This window comes from Vidua macroura, chromosome 3 (genome assembly GCF_024509145.1).
Source record: "Vidua macroura isolate BioBank_ID:100142 chromosome 3, ASM2450914v1, whole genome shotgun sequence".
NCBI classification, from domain to species: Eukaryota; Metazoa; Chordata; class Aves; order Passeriformes; family Viduidae; genus Vidua; species Vidua macroura.
Window position 1 is genome coordinate 32,804,460 of NC_071573.1, and position 17,752 is coordinate 32,822,211.

At 45.1% G+C, this 17,752-nt stretch overlaps 1 protein-coding gene across 1 annotated transcript in view; it reads left to right on the plus strand.

Annotated features, from left to right (window-relative positions):
• Positions 1–4,606, plus strand: part of CAPN13 (calpain 13) — a 50,056-nt gene extending 45,450 nt beyond the window's left edge. The window contains exons 20-22 of the mRNA XM_053973575.1: positions 536–591; positions 1,638–1,683; positions 4,126–4,606. Coding sequence (XP_053829550.1) covers positions 536–591; positions 1,638–1,664 — 83 coding nt within the window. The 3' untranslated portion in view covers positions 1,665–1,683; positions 4,126–4,606. The remainder of the gene's footprint in view (positions 1–535; positions 592–1,637; positions 1,684–4,125) is intronic.
• The last annotated feature ends 13,146 nt before the right edge of the window (positions 4,607–17,752 follow it).

Here is a 17,752-nt window from a genome sequence, read left to right on the forward strand (position 1 = left end):
AAAAAAACTTTCAGCAATGTTAATTTCAAACTCTAGCTGAATAACAGCAGCATCTGCATTTATATTCCCTGCAAAAGGCTTGCAAGGCATACTAATGACTTCAAGAGAATCACTTTCTTTAGGGCACACTGTGATCACTCAGTGCCAGGGAGGATGGAAAAGGACCAACAGAAAGTTTCCCTGTGGGACGATGTGTTTCATTAGTTCACCGTCCTCCTGTCACTCTTCAGGCAGGAAAACAATTGAAACAAGTTATGAGAGGAGATGAAAGCAGCCACATTGAGCACTTCCTGTCCCTACGCTTCTGCCAAATTCTGGCCCCAAGATTGGGGTGCCTTCCCAGACTGTGATGCAAGGGCCAAGGCAGAAGGGAAACACAGCACAGAAGTGAGATGTAGCCAGGCAGGACACCTGAGCCAGGCAGAGCATCCCAGCACAGGGATTGCAACTCTGCTCCTCAGCTGCCACGGCCTTATGTCTGCATTGCATTCTTGCTTCTTCCTCATGAAATAAGGTTTTTTTGTTCTGCCCCTAGATGCATTCCAAAACTTAGCAGAGGGTGGATCACAAATTTCGATGACAGCAACGGAGGTAAGAATGCCCCTTCCTTCTCTTCTCTCCAGATCCAAAGTGGGAGCACACGTTAGCAGAAGGGTGAAGTTAAAGATGATATGATGTGTGTTGCTAGGCTTCTGTCCTAGCAAATAGTGGTGGAGGTTTTGCCTGGCTGGAAGTACAACCTGTGTGGGAGGTGTTTCCCTGGGGTTCCCTGGCCCCACTGGTGCACAGCTCAGAGGTGGCCATCCCTGGCCAAGGCATGGAGTCTTCCCTTAATGACACCAGCCTGTCATTGCTGGAAGCATTGCACAAAGTGACTTTGAGAAAGTGACAAAAAAAGAAAAAAAAAAAAAAAATACAATCCATGCCCTCATTTCTTACTGCCCCATCTGTTAATCCTGAATTGCAAAACATCTTGGTTTTAAGAAAGAAACAGCAAACAAATGCTTGCTGCTGCTGTTTGTCTTAAAAGCACAGCCTGAAGGATAGCTCACTGAATGGGGATACATCAGGCTTTTTATCAGCTAGTCTGAAGCAAAAATCCTGCTGTGCTCCATAGTGATATGCCTGAGTACTGCATTTTATCAGTCTGGGGACTGTTATTTGACAACCCAGTGTTTAAAAAGATTTTTTAAAAGAGCCTTTTACAATCTCACCAGCTCCTGTTTACACTCTGTGGTTAGTGCAGAGCCTCATTGTTCATTAAATCTGTTTTGCACCAAGGGCAGAACACAAGTTGCAAGCAGAGGACCTGGACCTATTTTATAGGGTAGTCTGTAGGACAGCCAGGATCCCAGAAGTTGCTATCTCTTCCACTTGCAATCAGGCAGGTGCCACCCTTTCCCAGCAATTGCTCCTGCTGCAGCTGCTGCAATAATTTATCATGGAAAACAACATATGGAAAGAGTTTCTGGGTCTGAATTGTAATAAGGGAAAGAGGCAGTTCCAAAATCCCTTAACTATCCGGTGCAGTACAAAAGGACTACAGTCATTGGGTCACCCCTGATGGTCCTGAGACAAGTCTGAGGACTTGGTGTACCATCACTGTCTAAATGCACCTTTTCTTTTCCTTCTTCCAGTGGCTGACTCTTGTCATGTACACCTAGAGAGATGCCAGAGGTCATGGTAAGAAATCTCCTCAGTGTTGACAAGAGAGGGTGGGGCCCTTGAAGGAAGCTCAGCCTGGAGTTATGGGGGGTTTTGAGACAAGAAGCTGTGAGAGGAAGGGGGAAAGAGATGAGACCTGCAGCATGAGAAGGGGTGCAAAGGGAATTGGACTTTGGGCTATTTTTTTCTGGGGAATTGCTGATGACCTTACACATCAAGCAGACTACCAATGGCTTGGCTAGAAACTTGCCCCTGCCTGAAATAATAGATGAGAGAGCATAACTTACTTTTTGGCTTCTGAGGGGTGCAATTACCTCTGCATATTTTACACAGCAGCAAATGTATAGTCAAATAGAGGGTGGGTATATGAAGTAACTTAGATTTCTTGGTCAGTCTGATTTCACATTTTTAACAGAATTACGTGATTTGGTTTGCATTTGAACTGCAGTCCCTACCTTATGCTTCTTTTGATCTTTGTTGCCTTTGTGTTAGGCCTAGAGAGGGACTTTTTTCCTCTGGACTTCCCAATTTTGCTGTTTGGTTTTTGTCAAAGATTCTGCCTTTTCCTGCAAAACTTGTGCTGTTCATACATCCAAGAACCATCTCGGCCATGGTGCTTCTGCTAACCCTCTGTGATGCAACTGTTCCAATGGTAGTGTGTTAAAGTGTTAATGCTGGTCTCAAACATTTGTCACTAAGGAGTGTCCTAGCTTAGGGCAAATTTGGGAGAAAACCTCCAGAAGGAGCCCCCAGAAAGCAAACCCCCCACTGGCCCCTCCCCAACCTGGTTCGTGAAGAATTTCCTTAGAGGGGAAAAAAACTGTTTATTCAACAAGCAAAACACTCTCCAATACAAAAAAAAAAAAAAAAAAAAAAACAAAACAACACCAGATGACAAAACTCTTTCACCGCTCTGAAGAGATGACAAATTCAGAAAGTCTCTCCTGGGAGTGGTTGCCCAGTTCTCCTTCCCTGGCACTGGGAATGGCTGCTGCAGGTCACAAAATGCAGGCTCTCGGTGTTTCTTGGTGTTTCCCAGGTCCCGGTCTGGAGCAGGTTCAGATGATATTCAGGAAAGGGAAAGGGGGAAAAGAAACCAGTCTAGGGTAAAATTTGGACTGCCTAGCTAAACTAACTAATAAGCAAAAGCAAAAGCAAGGGCAAAGTGAAAGAAAGCAAGCCAGCAAGCAAGCAAGCAAGCAAACCTAGCCTCTCCTAGACACAGACCATGGCGGGAGGTGAGCCGGCTGATAACAAGACAAAACAAACCTTCACTTTTCAGAGTCAGCCCTGAAGACACAGAACATAATATCAGGCATAAACAGAACACACGACTGGGGATACAAGCACCATAACGTCACCCTAGGACAAGGAGAAAGCAGGGAGGACACCACATCCTTAGTAAAATGTGCAGTGGAGGGGCAATTGACCCCAAGAATTTGTGGAGCATCCTTGGGCAAATCAGACACTTCCCTTATCAGCCTGGTCCAAAAATTGAGTAAAAACCTCAAATCCATTACATTATTTGAAATCCATGAGCTGCATCCAGCTAACCCTTCCTCTACAGAAGGAATTACAATAATAAGTAATACAGGAACAGCATCTCTGGTGTCTCACACCCTGTTTCTGAAGGAAGTTTGCATTGGATGCCAGTTTTGGTGAGAAGTTGGAAGGGGAAATGTATCACAGGGGTGTAAATTACACTCCCCCAGGGAGAAAGGATGGTAGGTTCAGAGCCAAGACAGTGATGGCTCCATGTCTTTCACCTTGACTCCAGGACAGTATCTGTGCCCTGCTGCTCCTCCCTCTTGGCTCCTGGTTACACCCAGTGTGTCCAGCTGTGGCAGGAGCTGAGCTTCAGCACTCAGCACTGTGATGCCTTCACCCCCCTAACTCTGCCTGCAAACAGTTGTTTGAAAGTCTGCCCTTTGCATTCAGAGCTGTGGACAGTGCAAACATTTTGATGTGTTGGTATGTGGAAACAGAATATTCACAACACTGCACCCAGCACTTGCACTGCAGACTATCATTAGGTAAGGACCTCGCCTTTGGAGATGAAGTTGCTTAAATTATTGCTTGCAAATTATATTCATAGTCTATTTAGTAGTATTTTTTTTCATGAATCATTCATAAACTGATCATAACTTCTGGGAATATATAATTAATCATAATTTTCACTTACTAGTTTGGAATGAAATCCTGCCTGCAGGGTGTTTGTAAGCGGTTCACTTGAGCAATTTAGCTGACACTTGCAGCTGGAGCCTGGGCAATTGTGGCACAGGACCTTCAGAGGATCAGAACTGTTAAAACTGGAGCCTAACAAACTGTGATTGATGTCGGAAAACACCCTTGGAATTCGCTGAAAAAAATTCTCTTGGCAAAAATATTCCCATCAGTGATTCCTAAAGGCTGACCTGAAGCAGGCTGTGTTCTGAGTGAGTCTCTTTACCTCTGTTTTAGGTGACTTTTCTTCCTCCTCAGTAGAGCAGCGCCCAAGGCCATCCCATACAAAAGCCATCCACGGAGTTCTTGAAAAACCATTGTGAAGGAGTGAAGCCAGGTGTCCTCGTGCTTGGTGGCACTCAGATGCTGGCACGAAGAGTCCTTTCCAGGCAAACTGGAGGTGCCTGGGAGAGAGAAGAATTGCTAATGAAAGTACTCCATGGGCAGGCTGGTAGTATTTAATGGTCTGGGCAAGCTGGAAGTGTTGAGTGTAATCTCTTCTCATCTGCCTATAAATAGTACAGAAGTTAGGAACAGCTCCATTAATTCCACTATGAAAAAGAACAGACCCATGCCTTTTGTGTGAAAGGAATGTGTAAGATGTAGGTTACATAAACAATTAAGACACAGTCTTATTTTAATTATTGCTTAATTTTCTTGTGTGCCATTTATATATGCCAGAAAATGATTGAAGAAATTAGTCATAATTCATAAATAACGCCAGAAGCTTTTTAATTTTCTTTATACTTTTTATTAATAAATTAGAAAGAAAAAAAGTCTTAGGCATTTTTAAGTTCATCAACTATAGGTATTCCATTTTATTTGCTACAGAAATAGGGTGGCATATTAGAGATATAGAACAGATTGTTCAGTGCTTTTTTCTGACTTCCAGAATCTATATTAGGACTGTTTGGGAATAGAAAAGTTTATCTGAACTGCATTCTCTTCCTCTTTCCTGATGTCTTTAAAAATATAGGGCTACTTCAGACATAATTCCTGCTCAGAAATTTATCTTAAACCTGCAAAATAACTGTAACCTTTCTGTACCCACACATGAACTTCACTTCCATACTTTTTTATCATGGTATTAACAGCAAATTTAGTGATCTATTTCACTCAGCTATTGGAAAAAAAATTATGAAGATTGTACTTGTGAAAATGCTGTAAAAGAAGGATGCAAATGTCAATGGATGAAAGAAATCCCAGGTTGCCATGGCAATATAATTCACACCGTGCCTCACCCAGACCCTCTGCACAGGTTTCCATTGAGGCATCCACACATTAGCAACAGATTTACCCATTTGCCAGACAGATGTTGCACACTGGAGCAACAACTACATTACAAGGTAAAGATGAAACCCAGATCTTTGTTATCATGGTGACAGTCTGTGTTGTGTCACTGCCTTGTTCAGCAGCTTGGAGAGCATTACTCATGTAGGTATGTCCTGGGCAAGAGCGGCCACTGAACCCACTCTTCTACTGAAAATTAGAGCAAGGGGAAATCAGTAAAATTAGACTATTTTAATTTTTTTTTCAGTAGTTTTTGAACAAGCGGATTCCTTCTCCAGAGTGGGACTTACACATCCCACCTGAAATCGTTAATCATTAATTAAGCCCTCTGCAAATGTTGGCAAAGAGAGAAGATAAAAAGGGGCCATGGAAAAATAAATATGCCTTGCTAAACAGGTTTATTAGTAGAATAATTTCAGAGAAAGGTTTATGTAGCTTAGCCTGGGAATTCAAAAAGGATAATTAAAAAACTCCAAGTACCTCTGGATGACTTCCACCACACAGTTCAGCAGTGCTCAAGATGGTTCAGACCTGATGGAAATAAGCTCTTTGTAGCTACAGAGAAGTCATCTCTGTTCAAGTTGCAAAATTCAGTTCAAGTCAACTGGTTTATATACTTAAATTCTTGTTATGTGAAAGTCTCATCTATAAAAATACCAACTATTAAGATTAATCTTAAAAATCTTAATTTGCAGCCCATGTATTACTTCTCCTTTTGTTGAGATGCATAATTGCCTTTCTGTGGAAGGCAATTCTGCCTGTCAGGAGACAAAGATCCGTGTCTCATAACTCAGCCTGGCCATGGACTGAAATGTTTCCTCTTCATTAAAAAGCAGACACAGACACCAGGCACCCCTGGTGAGAAACATGACCTATCCATGAGTTGTCTCCCCGTGAGCAGCTGCTGGGGCTGATGCTCTGGAAAGTGTCCCCAGGCACAGAGCCCACCTTCAGTTCCATCCCACCAGCCCTTCACCCAGCTGTGTGTGGCTCTGTGCACACCAGCACTCTCAGGGACCAACCCTTGGCCCCTCTGGCTTTGCAGGCTGGTGCCTGCAGGCTGATCCTGCACTGGGGCAGAGTAATAACTCACTGCTGTCAAGCTGAGCATGGCTGCCTGTCTGTGGCATTGGAAGATTTTGTATTCCACTTGATTTATACCTCCAACCAAGCTAATTAAGCAACAATTCAGGAGGAATCCATCATTGTGACAGACTTGTTGATTAACCATCCCACGAACAAAGTCAAGGGTGTTTGGTAGCCTGAAGAAAAAAAGGGGTCAATAAGAGAGAAAAGCAATGATTTGGCCATAATACAGCGGTGACTGTTATTTCCAAAAGCAACAAGAAGCTTAATACATTTCACAAATACTGGGGGCCAACACTGAAAACAAAGGCAGCTCAGATCAGTGGGGTGTTAGGTAAAGAGAGAAAACTTCTACATTTCATCTTTGTGTAATTAAGCTGTGAAGGCAAACTTTATGGGGATGGTGCCCCTATTAAAATCTTCAGGCCCTTTCATTTGTGTTTGCCAGCTCTGAAATGTGAGTGCAGCCCCCATGAGGTTTCTGGCACTTGTGAAGGCTCTGAGAGTCATCCAATTATGATAATATCCTCTCTAATTTTTTTGATTAAAATCAGTTCCTAGTCCTCAGGGACACAAGTCTGAGAAGCCCTAAGAGAATCTGCTGTTAGAAATGGAAGAGAAGGACCTCAAACAAATGCTCTATTTTTAAATCTTCATGAGGCTAAAGCCCTCAAGACGGTAAGAAGGAGGCTGAAGCAGATGAGATTAGTGATGCTGAACTCACTAGCACAGGAGATGGGATATAGAGCTGATGAAATTAGGTAGGATCTAAGCCAACCGTTGGCTTTAGAAGGATTTTGGTGCAGAGTGGTGACAGCTGACCCTGCAAGAATAATCTCTGCATCTCTGGATCTTGGAGCCCTCCTGTTTACTGCCTTTCTCCTGAGACCCAAAGGCCCCATGTCTTTCATCTGCCTGCCAAAGGATGTGCCCAAATCATGCCAAGATGGACAGAGGAGGAAGTTCTCACATGTCTTACCTACAGGGTTGGTTTCCTAAGCAAGCAGCCTGGGTCAAGGCTTTCCCAGGCACCTTGGAGGCTGTGGTTTGATGCCCACACCTCAGTGAACACATCTTGCTGTTGTGGCATGGGAGACTGGGGGTATCCATGGCCAGTTTTGGAGCAATTGAACCTCCCTCTCTCCCTTTGGCTGTGCCTCAGGTCTCTCACAGAAAAACTGCTGCTGCAGTTCATACAGAAAAACAAAAACATTTTTCAAGGAAAAAAAAAAAAAAAAAAGCTCATTATTCCATAACCACATGGCTGGAGAGGGTAAGGCTGGGTGAGACCCTGCCTGTGAGCAGCCCACTGGCTTGTCCCCTTTATGGTGGAGGACTAATGGTTTTTATTTTTGTTTCTTAATGCAATGCATTTCTCAAAGCAGGGAACAGCCGTACCATGCCACAGCAAATGTCCGGCCTGCGGGCAGCAGACTCACAGGCCTGTCTCAAGCAGGGGTGCAGCAGTGAGGGACTGGGATTCCAGTGGAGGAATACCAGCCTGGAGGGGTGCCTGGGAATGCTCAGGTCTGGCTGCTGCCCTCAGCGGGATGGTGACCCTTTCTCAAAAGAGGTACTTGTCCTTCTCTGAGTAGGAAGCAGATGGATATTCTGTCAAGAGAGACCCCTCCCCATGTTCAGGTGGCTCAGCAGGGGCACAGACAAATAGTCTGGGATCATTTCTCTGGTGGGGGTTGCCAGGTCTACTTGGCACTATGGAGCCTAGCCTTAGCATCTGTATTTAGGATCTCTTTGCTGCAGGGTTGCAGCTGAAACATTTCACTCTTACCTGGCAATTCCTCACACGAAACACCTTAACCTGAAATTTCTGGCTGCTCTCCTCGCACCTGGTCGCACCCTGCAATAGCTGCACCTTTTCAGCCCTGGGGAGGGGGATGCCCAGGCAATCCCAAAGCACAGCAGCCCCTTCACAGCAGGTTTCCCAATGCCCCCAACTAGCCTGGCGAATTGCCACCAGCTGTGCCATCAGTTGTGCCTGGGCCGGGTGTCCCCAGCCCGCCGTGGCTCTGGGGTCCATTTCTGCTGTCTGGCAGTGACATCTAGAGGCTCCCTGCCCTCAGCTCCTGTCTCACTGCTCGCAGCTCTTGGCAAGCAGAAACCTCTTCCTCACAAAGCCCCTGGGAAGGGCTGAAGTACTTTAAGGAAGGAGATGCAAGGCTTAAATCCAAGTCCTTCCCTTGCCCCTTCTTCCCTAAGCCACCGTGGGAAGGATCTTCATTGTAGCACCCCAAGAAAATTTGACATTGTTTCTGGAATACCAAAGGTCTGGGAGAGCCGGCCCATGTCCTTTCCCTGAGAGAAGAAGTGGTCCACGTAAGGCTGGTGCTGGTTAAACATTACATACAGCTTTCCACTTGAGGAAATATTATTTCCTTGCTTTACAAGCCATCCATTAGATTTGATGCCATCCAGCATCAAAGGCAAAGCTGCCACAGAAATACCTCTGTATCATGGCTGGCTGTGCAAGATGAAAGATAATTGTGCAAACAGTATTATGCATTTTAAAGCAATGCATTCAAGAAAAAGGGAGGAAATATATCATCTCCATAGGCTGAATTATTCAGCCAGATGATGAATGCATCTCCTGAAGCATTCCCAGGGTTTGAGCAGAAATACCTAGATGGAGAGAGAGAGAGGGAATACTATTGCCTATATGAAAGGTACTTGGTATTCTGTAGAATGAGTATTTTCTAGAGTGATATCCCATAGGCATTTTGAGTCAGCAGAGCAGACTGCAAACGATGTTCTAGCCTGAAATTGGGGAAAAAGCAGCTTAGTGGAGTAGAGCTTTCTCACAATAAAAAAATCTGCAGGAATATTGCAGTGAAAAGTGGGAGGAATGGTTCTTGCCCATCCTGTGTCTTAGATCCACCCTCCTCTCCTCTTTGCTTATTTTGTCTGCCTGATGCTGAGGAGCTGGGCTGTAATGCTGGTTCCCAGCTCCACGCAGGGAGAAATGCCAAGGCAAGGTGGGAGGCACAGCTGTGGGGTGAACCTTCTCCATCACCCTTGGATTTCATGGCCTAAACCCCTTCTCCTTTTCTCTGAGGCACACAGGTTACATCTCCATCCATGGAGCAGGAAGGTGCTTTGCTTACCAATGGTGTATATGATTTGCAAGACCTAAACACAATCATTAACGTGTAGAAATGTTAATGTGTCTAATTGTTTGGGGGTTTGGTTTTGGTTTTTTTTTTTTCCAAACCAGCATTCCACGTGCTCTAGAACTCAGAGGTGATAGGAGACATGAAATGAAACTGAGATTGTCAGGCTGTCTTGATTTTACTGGATTGGAGGAAGAATGGCTAAAAGAAAATTGTAGCTGTGAGTGCCAGATTTTTCTTTTTCTAATATTTTTTTTTTCCTCCTAGACACTGGCATAAAAGCTTTCCTTTTTTATTATTATATCAGATGAAACCAAAGGATTTTTTCCCCTCACTAGAAAAAAATAAACAGTTTCAAGCTTTTAGGGTGATCAGTGAAGGCCAGCACAATGTTTAATCAAATTTAGAAGATGAATTGGACACCTTACCCATAGCTCCTAGATATCATTGGTTACCACAGAAGTCCCTCGGACAAAGCCTTCCACATCAGTCTGAAGATTTTAGGAAGCCAAAAGCAACAATGTGCTGTGGTGGACCTGGACATTTTCTTCTGGGTCCTGGTTGCCAGGCAGAATTCTCCTTAAAGGCAGCAGAAGGGAATTCTGGACTTCTAAGTGGCCTTTGTAACATTCAGCATTTAAAACCCCTCATCTGGGTGTTGGTTCTGGCCTGGGGATGGTTTGACATCATCCCTCCTTCCCAAAAGGAGGCATCAGAAGCTCCCAGCACTTTCATGGGGCAGGACACCAGGTGGCCTGGCTGGAATAAGGAGGAGCAGTGAGTATGAAGTTGGGCATGGCTGGGCCTGGGTACAGGAGAGCAAAGGCAGCACTTTCTGTGCCACTGCAGAAGTTTCCTGATGCAAGCACCAGCCCCTCCAGCAAGTGCCCGTTCCAGAGGTGACTGCAGAGATACTCTGGGGAGGTTCCTGTGTTTTACTGCCCTGGAAAAATCATGGGGCCTGGGAAAGTCACACCAGGCAAACTAGGAGATCTTGGCACACTCCTGTGTGCAGGCCTGGGTCACCACATCCATGGGAAAATGTTTCCTGCAGGCTCTGTCGCTGCTCCTGGTGCTGACAGGGAGAACCTTCTGGAGATCTTACAACGCCCGTGTCCCTCCAGGCACCAACAGACAGCTGACCTGACAGCTCCATGCTAATAGATGCTGGGAACCAGCACCTCTGGCTCACTCTTGGAGCAGGTGATGGATCCAGCTCTCCTACTTCATGTTCACTTCATGTGAACAACTCCTAGGAAAGGCAGACATCTGCAATCACTCAGCTCTGCAGCTGAGATGTGAAGGCATGGCTTTGCAGGCACTTCTTAGACAGCAGGCTGGGTTTAAAGCCAACATCAGAATATGGGATAGAAGAAGCCTTTTCACATCAAACCACATTTGTAAAAATAATTTCTGGGCTTTTACACCTGTGCAATTTCACTTTAAGGCCTTATTACTCTCCTTGACCCCAAGGCTGGGAGAAGGTCATGCTGTGGGACAGCAGTCACATCCAAGAGGCAGCAGGCTGTGCAAACAGCTTTGCTTTGTCGAGCTGAAAGTGCCAAACTGAGGAAGACAAGGGCCAGGAGCTGCTCGCAAAGCTGCTGAAAGGTTCAGGAAGCTGTGGTATCATCACTGAGCCATCAGGGCTGTGCCTCAGGACATGCCCTCTGTGCTGCCAGGCCAGTGGTGGATTGACACACATTCCCACTGACCGACATTAGAGGGACTCATGAGTCACACATCCAAAAACATCATTTCTCTATTGAACAGACTGCTGTTACTGAGATGGGAATTTTGAGTGAGATACTAAGCAAGAGCCTTTGAATATAATGATGTACTTCTAACACAGCATTAACAAAAAGTAACTGGCATTAGGCCTTTATGCAGATATTCATGGCTTACAAGACACTTTATGGATGTATTGATTCTGTTCAATCAACCAAGGGATAGAAGAATTATTTCCTTCTCTAGCTCCAAAGTGAGTCAATAAAAAAGAGGACAGGATTTCCAAAACTCCCTTTTACTATTAACTGAACATGGGAGAGCTTTTAGAGAGGCCTGAGACTCAAGAGTACCCAGTGGCAGAAAGTCAGAGGTAGAAAATTTTAGGTCATGAACAGATTGTTTCTCTTTGACGAGATATGCTGTGATTTAATGAAGGCTTCATTAATCCAGGGATGTGCCATGTCATGCTAGTACAGGAGTTCAGATGGATGGAGTAAAATGTTCTCCTCCAGCACAGGGATCTGAAGTGGTGAGATCTGGATGGGGATGATGACAGCTCCCAGAGTTAAACTGGGATCCAGATGAGCATGGCTCAGAGGGTCATGCCAGCAGAAGAATTGGTTTAGTGGCAGGGGATTGATTTTAATGTCCCTTGCAATACAAACCATTCTATGATTTCATGAAAAAAGCATTGAAGGCATGCAAAGTTTTGGCAAGTTGGAATTTCCTGGGCAAAGTATTTGAACAAACATTTTTTTCCCCCCCTTGAAATGGCAAGATTGTGTAAGAACTTCTGGGAAACAACACAGCTAAAAGCCCCCTGTACTGCTGATAAGCAGACACACCCCCGAGGCTAATCTCAATTTGTCAGGGGTGTGTGTTTTAATTATTTAATCATTTGATAAAAGACTTTATCTCATTTACAGTATATTCACTCCTCTTCAAGCCCTGTTTCTCTCTACCGGGAATTTTAAGCCCGGAAACTTCACCTGAGAAGGGTATTTAAAGAAGGCGTTGTTTGCCCATCTGCAGGCGGGCAGGAGATGCTGCCGCAGTTCTGGCTGGGAGCTGCAGATGGCAGGATTGAACTGCAGACTCCGGTCCGACCAGCGGTCTTGGCTCTCCTAACCAACAAATGCTTACAGCCGAGGGACCAAGGAACACGCAGCACCGTGAGACTGGGAATACCATGCTCAAAGCTGGCTTTGGAGATGTAAAACCCCTCTTGAAAAAAAGATTATTTTCCTCCACAAATGCAGAGCAAATGCTGGTACCACAGGGGTTGCCCTGAAGGTGCTGCACCCACCTCCTTCCACACACAAAGAGTAAAACAAAATGTACAGAGAAAGGCACCAAAGTTAATGAAAGTCTTCTGAGCAGCTTCTGGCTGAGAAATCATTAAACATATAAGGTTATCTTAGTCTGGAGAAGAGCTGCTTACAAGGATGGTAGAGAGCAGGTGGATAAAAAAGACCATTCATTGTCCTGTATTAGAAGAACCAGGAGCAGCAGATAAATCTCTTGCTGGTGTGTTCAAATAGGCCAGATGAGGTCCTGCTTTCCATGGCCTGGAATGGTAGAGCTCATCTCTCTGAGGTGCTGGGGCTGCCAAACCTTTGCAGAGCTTTGAAAAGTGATTGGGCAGCTTCATAGAGAAGAATCAATCAGGGGGTACTATACTCAAAGGCATTCCCTCCTGTTCATGAGGAAATTAGTTCCAGGCATTAAGCTCTTCCCAGGGTCTGCTGCTGGTGACAGGAGACTTTTAGCTGGCCTGATCCAGGACTTTGGTGGCCCTGACCTGGGGATGCAGTTTAGGGGATGCTGTGAGCTGCTCAGCTTTAAATTTCAGAAGTCTTTTTCCAGGACAAAACTCGAGCTGTGACCCAGCTACACTGCATGAGCTCTGAGGCTAGAAGATCAGAAAATGTACTTATATAAAAAATAATCTCTCTTTGACCTCTAAGTGGGTTTTGAAGTAGCAAAGGTGGGATTCCTGGGTTGGGGTTTCCAAAGTCATGGGATGACAGCATTGTACTGTGTTCTTAAGCCTCTTTGCACTGAACCAGTAGGGAAAGGCAGGGTGAGTCCCTGGTGTTAGGCTTGTTGAGCTGTAAAGTGTCACAGAATTATACAATCATTTATGTTGAAAAAGACCTTTAAGGTCTTTGAGTACAACCCAGCAGTGCCAAGCCATGTCCCTAAGTGCCACATCTACATGTCTTTATATACCCCCTGGGATGGTGACTCAACTATCTCCCTGGGCAGCCTGTTCCAGTGCTTGGCAATCCTTTTGGTAAAGAAATTTTCTCTAATATCCTTGTCCTGTCACTTGTTACTTGGGAGAAGACACCAACCCCCAGCTCACTACAAACTCCTTCCAGGTAGTTGCAGAACACGATAAAATCCACTCTGAGCCTCCTGAGTTGCCCTTCGCTAGCCAAGTGCAGAGCAAGGCCAGAGCAAGCAAACCCTGGGTTCAGAATGGCTTTCCTACCAAAAGGTCTAGTTAATGGGTCTGGATCTGTGTGAGGAGGGGGAGAAGCAGGAGAAAAATAGGAATCAGACCAGCAATGTTCAAGTTAGTGCCTTTCACAAAACCTATTTTCTCTTTGAGGGAAAAACAACTCTTTCCTCTTTTTAGTTAGGCTCAGTTGGCTATATGGGTACAGCCCTAATTCATAGCCCTAATTAGGGTTAGAATTAGCACCCCTAATTCAGGGTTAGATTTAGTGCAGCATGGTGGGGATGGTGGCAGCAGCACCTTTAAAGCCAATAGAGAAGAGTAGCAGGATCTCAGTACTAAACCCTGGAAGTGTTGAAGCCCCAGTGTTAACAACTAGATAATAAGGAAATGATGATCAAAAATTGCTCAGGTCCATTGATTGGCTTCCTGGCATCAGCCAAACAACCTTTTATGCTCTTCCTGACTGGACTTGATATTCAGGTCTTTAGGCTGCTGTCTGATGTGGTTGGACAAAAGGACTCAGTGTTCCTGTCTGTAGTCAGATTTCCAGTGTTATAAGGTTATGAAATCTGCTACAACCAGGGGAAATGGCCTCAAGTTGCACCAAGGGAGGTTTAGGTTGAATGTTAGAAAAAAAGTTCCATGGACAGGTTTGCCAAGCATTGGAGCTGATTGCCCAGGGAAGTGATGGGGGTCATCATCCCTTCAAGTATTTAAAAGACAGGTGCAGTGCTCAGAGTGACATTACAAGGGAAATGGAGCATGTACTGATGTGAGATAATTTTTAAGATTGTTTGGAGTCTTTTTTTTTTTTTTTTTTGCTGGCCAATGAAGAGGACTATCAAGGTGGAAAAATCTGCTGCTTGTTGGTTGATAACTACAGGAAATGAATAGTCCATGTTTCTGATCACCTGTGCTTGGTGAAGTTATGCTGGCAGAATAAGCTCTTCTTCACCTTGTGTAGCTAAATGAAGAAAAGTCACTTGGTTACTGACAGGCCAGAAAGCAGAACAAGTCTGATCTTTGCTTATGCCCCGCCCTGGCTTGCTGCTGCGGCAGGGGACAGGGAGAAGGCACCTACCTCAATGCTGGCCTTGGCTTTCCACACTGGAAAAGGGTCAGCCTGGTCCAAAGCAGCATCCAAGCAAACACTGACCAATGCAGGTAAAGCTGTTGGGATTTTTCTCTCAGCATGTCCTGTTTCCAGATCCTTGATAATCTCCATGTCCAGTGCCTGATTTCCCCTTACCCTAAATGTACTCAAAGCCCGGCTAGAATCCTTTACTGGGGTGGGGGAGCATGATTCTATTTATTTGACTACTTTTCCATAATTGCATTTGCCTGTGGTTAGCCCCCTAATCTGCCTATTCCCAAATCTCGTGCTATCATGCTGGAATCCATTTATGGCTGCATGTGCAGGGAGGGCCCTGAGGAGGCAGCTGGGCACACGAGTGTGTGTGTGTGTGTGTGTCCATGCACACGTGTCCAGGGGTGAAAGCACAGCTCTTAGCATGGCATGTCCTAGGCAGTGGCTGCCTCCAGCCCTCACTGGCTGAGCTTTGCCTCCACAGAACAGTGGCTCTCATCCCAAGTAATGTGGATCTGCTGTGTGCCAGAGTCATCTGTTCTAATTCAGAAAAAGGCTGAGCAAAGGGCTTTCTCCACTGTTTTTTCAGACCTACCTCATAGAGCGAGGTAAACCAACAGGAGAAGAGGTAAGGCAAGGCCTGGTGATGGTTGTGACTGGGCTGTTCTGTCCTGCTTCATCACAGCAGCACCACTGTCACACTGACAGGACCTTCCTCCAGGTGTTCACTGCTCCAGGAAAGGATACAGCCATTTGACTTCATCATTTTCAGCAGAAAGGTTTTGCATCTGTGAAGTCCAGCTGTGGCTTGGGAATCTCTGCCTCTTGCCCTGCCCTCACGTGCGACAGCTCCTGCCTCTGCCCCACATGCAGGGCCCAGGGATGCTCAGCTGTGGGAGCCGAGTGCTTGCTCCAGACTGGTGGGCATCCTACTCCCAGACTAGCAGTGCTTCAGACAGGGAAGTCAACCCAGGAAAGCTCTTCAGAGGGTTCTTTTTCCTGGGAGGTCTCTCATCTATTCCTGGACTAACCCCAAAGACTTTTTGCTCAAGAGCACATGACGCTTGACCGTGCAGTTTTCTGTGGATTGTGATGATGTGCAGCAAAGATCATGCAGTGCTCTGCTGGTCCCCCTGCTCCGTGCCTCCCACAGGGACCGTTTCTCCCACCCTGAAGAGATCTGCTCCTGCTCTCCCTCTCTATCTGCAGCCCCATCAGTCCAAAAGCAAACACACCAGAAAGCTTGATGTGAACATGCTGGCAAGTAACCTGCACGGATGGGGCTTTGGCTACTGGTACACAGTTGATTTGTGAAAAAAAAACTTATTTCACAACTTGTAAAAGTTGTAAAGCTGGTATGTTTATTTTAGCGCTGGGCGCATGTGGGGATTGTTCTTCTTAAAGGACTTGTGTGCCTTTGAGAAATTTTAAACTTTTTTTACTCTCTTTACTTGTACATATGCATAGAGTTTCACAATATGTTCTTGCATATTTATTTTACTGGTTTCACATTACAAATTAGTAATTAGTTACAATTAGTTTTTATTAGTTCTTGTACAGAGAGAATTCTCTGGTTATTTTGTTCATCTCTTGCAGCCTCAGCTTTAGGCTCTTGTCTTTCAAAGTTCAAGGAGCTCTTTTTATTTTTGAAGTCCACATTGTTTTCTTTGGTTGAGGTAATTTTGTGAGAACAAGTTTTTTGCAAGAACAGGGAGCCTTGAGCACAGTAGAGTTACTAGACTTTAAACAGCACATTTCACTTAAATCTGAAATGGATTTCTACCTTGTTAAATTTCTATTTTGTTTCACAGTGTTTGGCTTCACTGATGTTTTTGTGGGATTTTGTTTTGTTTTTTTCCAGGAAAACCAGAGGAACTAGATGACATGGGAGAAGGAGATCTCAGCATAGATTTTGTTAGAAGCATTACAGTAAGCAGCCCTCCAGCACTTGAGCTGGATCATAAATTTTATTTAGTGGGGGGAAAAAAGAAGCACAAAAAAAATCTGTCAGTGAAGAACATCTAACAACCTTTGCCCTGAAACACACTGGAGTGTTTTTGAGTAGTGTAATGAAAATCCTCCAAAGAGCATGGCAGTGGAAGAGCCACTGTTACAGATGCCCTGAGACCCAGTTAGCTTAAGTCCTTTATTGATCTTCCCTGGAAATGAAGCACTACAGCAGAGAGGTTAAGGGAAACAGATAAACAGGAGAGACTTTGAATACATGAAAGCTGGGATGACAGTTTTAGGGAAGACATCTCAATGGAAGCCCAGTGCCCAGCTCCCCAGAGTTTTAGCCAACAGGCATTAGTAACCAAACACTGAACCCACTTTTCTGGCTCTGAATCAGGAGGTCAAAATCCAGCTCCTTGTCTCTGCAGGAAGGGGCATGTCAGGCATCAGCTGAAGTGGGAGGGAGGAGCTGCATGAGAGTGCTAGATAGGACAGTGAGACCTGGACTTGGATTCTTGGGAGTTTGGGTCCTTTGCAAGGCAAATCAGTTAGCACCACACCTTCACATTAACTCTAGTCTCTGCTAGACTGGGTCTACTTTCCTATTTGGCACCTATTTCCAAATCAAAAGTTTGAAATTCTGAAGAAAATTGCCGACTGTGCTCTGCTGAGGTACCCAGCTATGCCAGTCCTAGGTCACAGGTGTCTCCACCGCCCAGGGGAAGCAGGCAAGGAAAGACCCCAGCCTGACCACTGGCCTGCTGCTGCTTCCCCTCTGCCTCTGGGTCCCCAAGGCTTTGCTGAAGGAAGCAGTGGCATCTCTTTGCTCTAGACAAAGTAATACTGATGTAACAGTGGCACAAAAATGTGCTGCACCTCTTTTTTAATTGCACAGGTGTAGCTTTGCATTTTTGAAGGTTTAGCACCTAGGAAATAAGAAATGTCAATATTACCATATAGTTTTCCTTGGGTGATAGAAAATCCTCTAGCTTACAGGTTAATTTAAAGCCAAAAAGGAAATCAATTTTAATCACAACTTTGTGATCATTATTGCCTCTCACAGGAAAAGTTCCCCCAGCTATGCTAAAAAGATGTCAGATGTTTCAAGGACATTGATTTGCTAGAGGA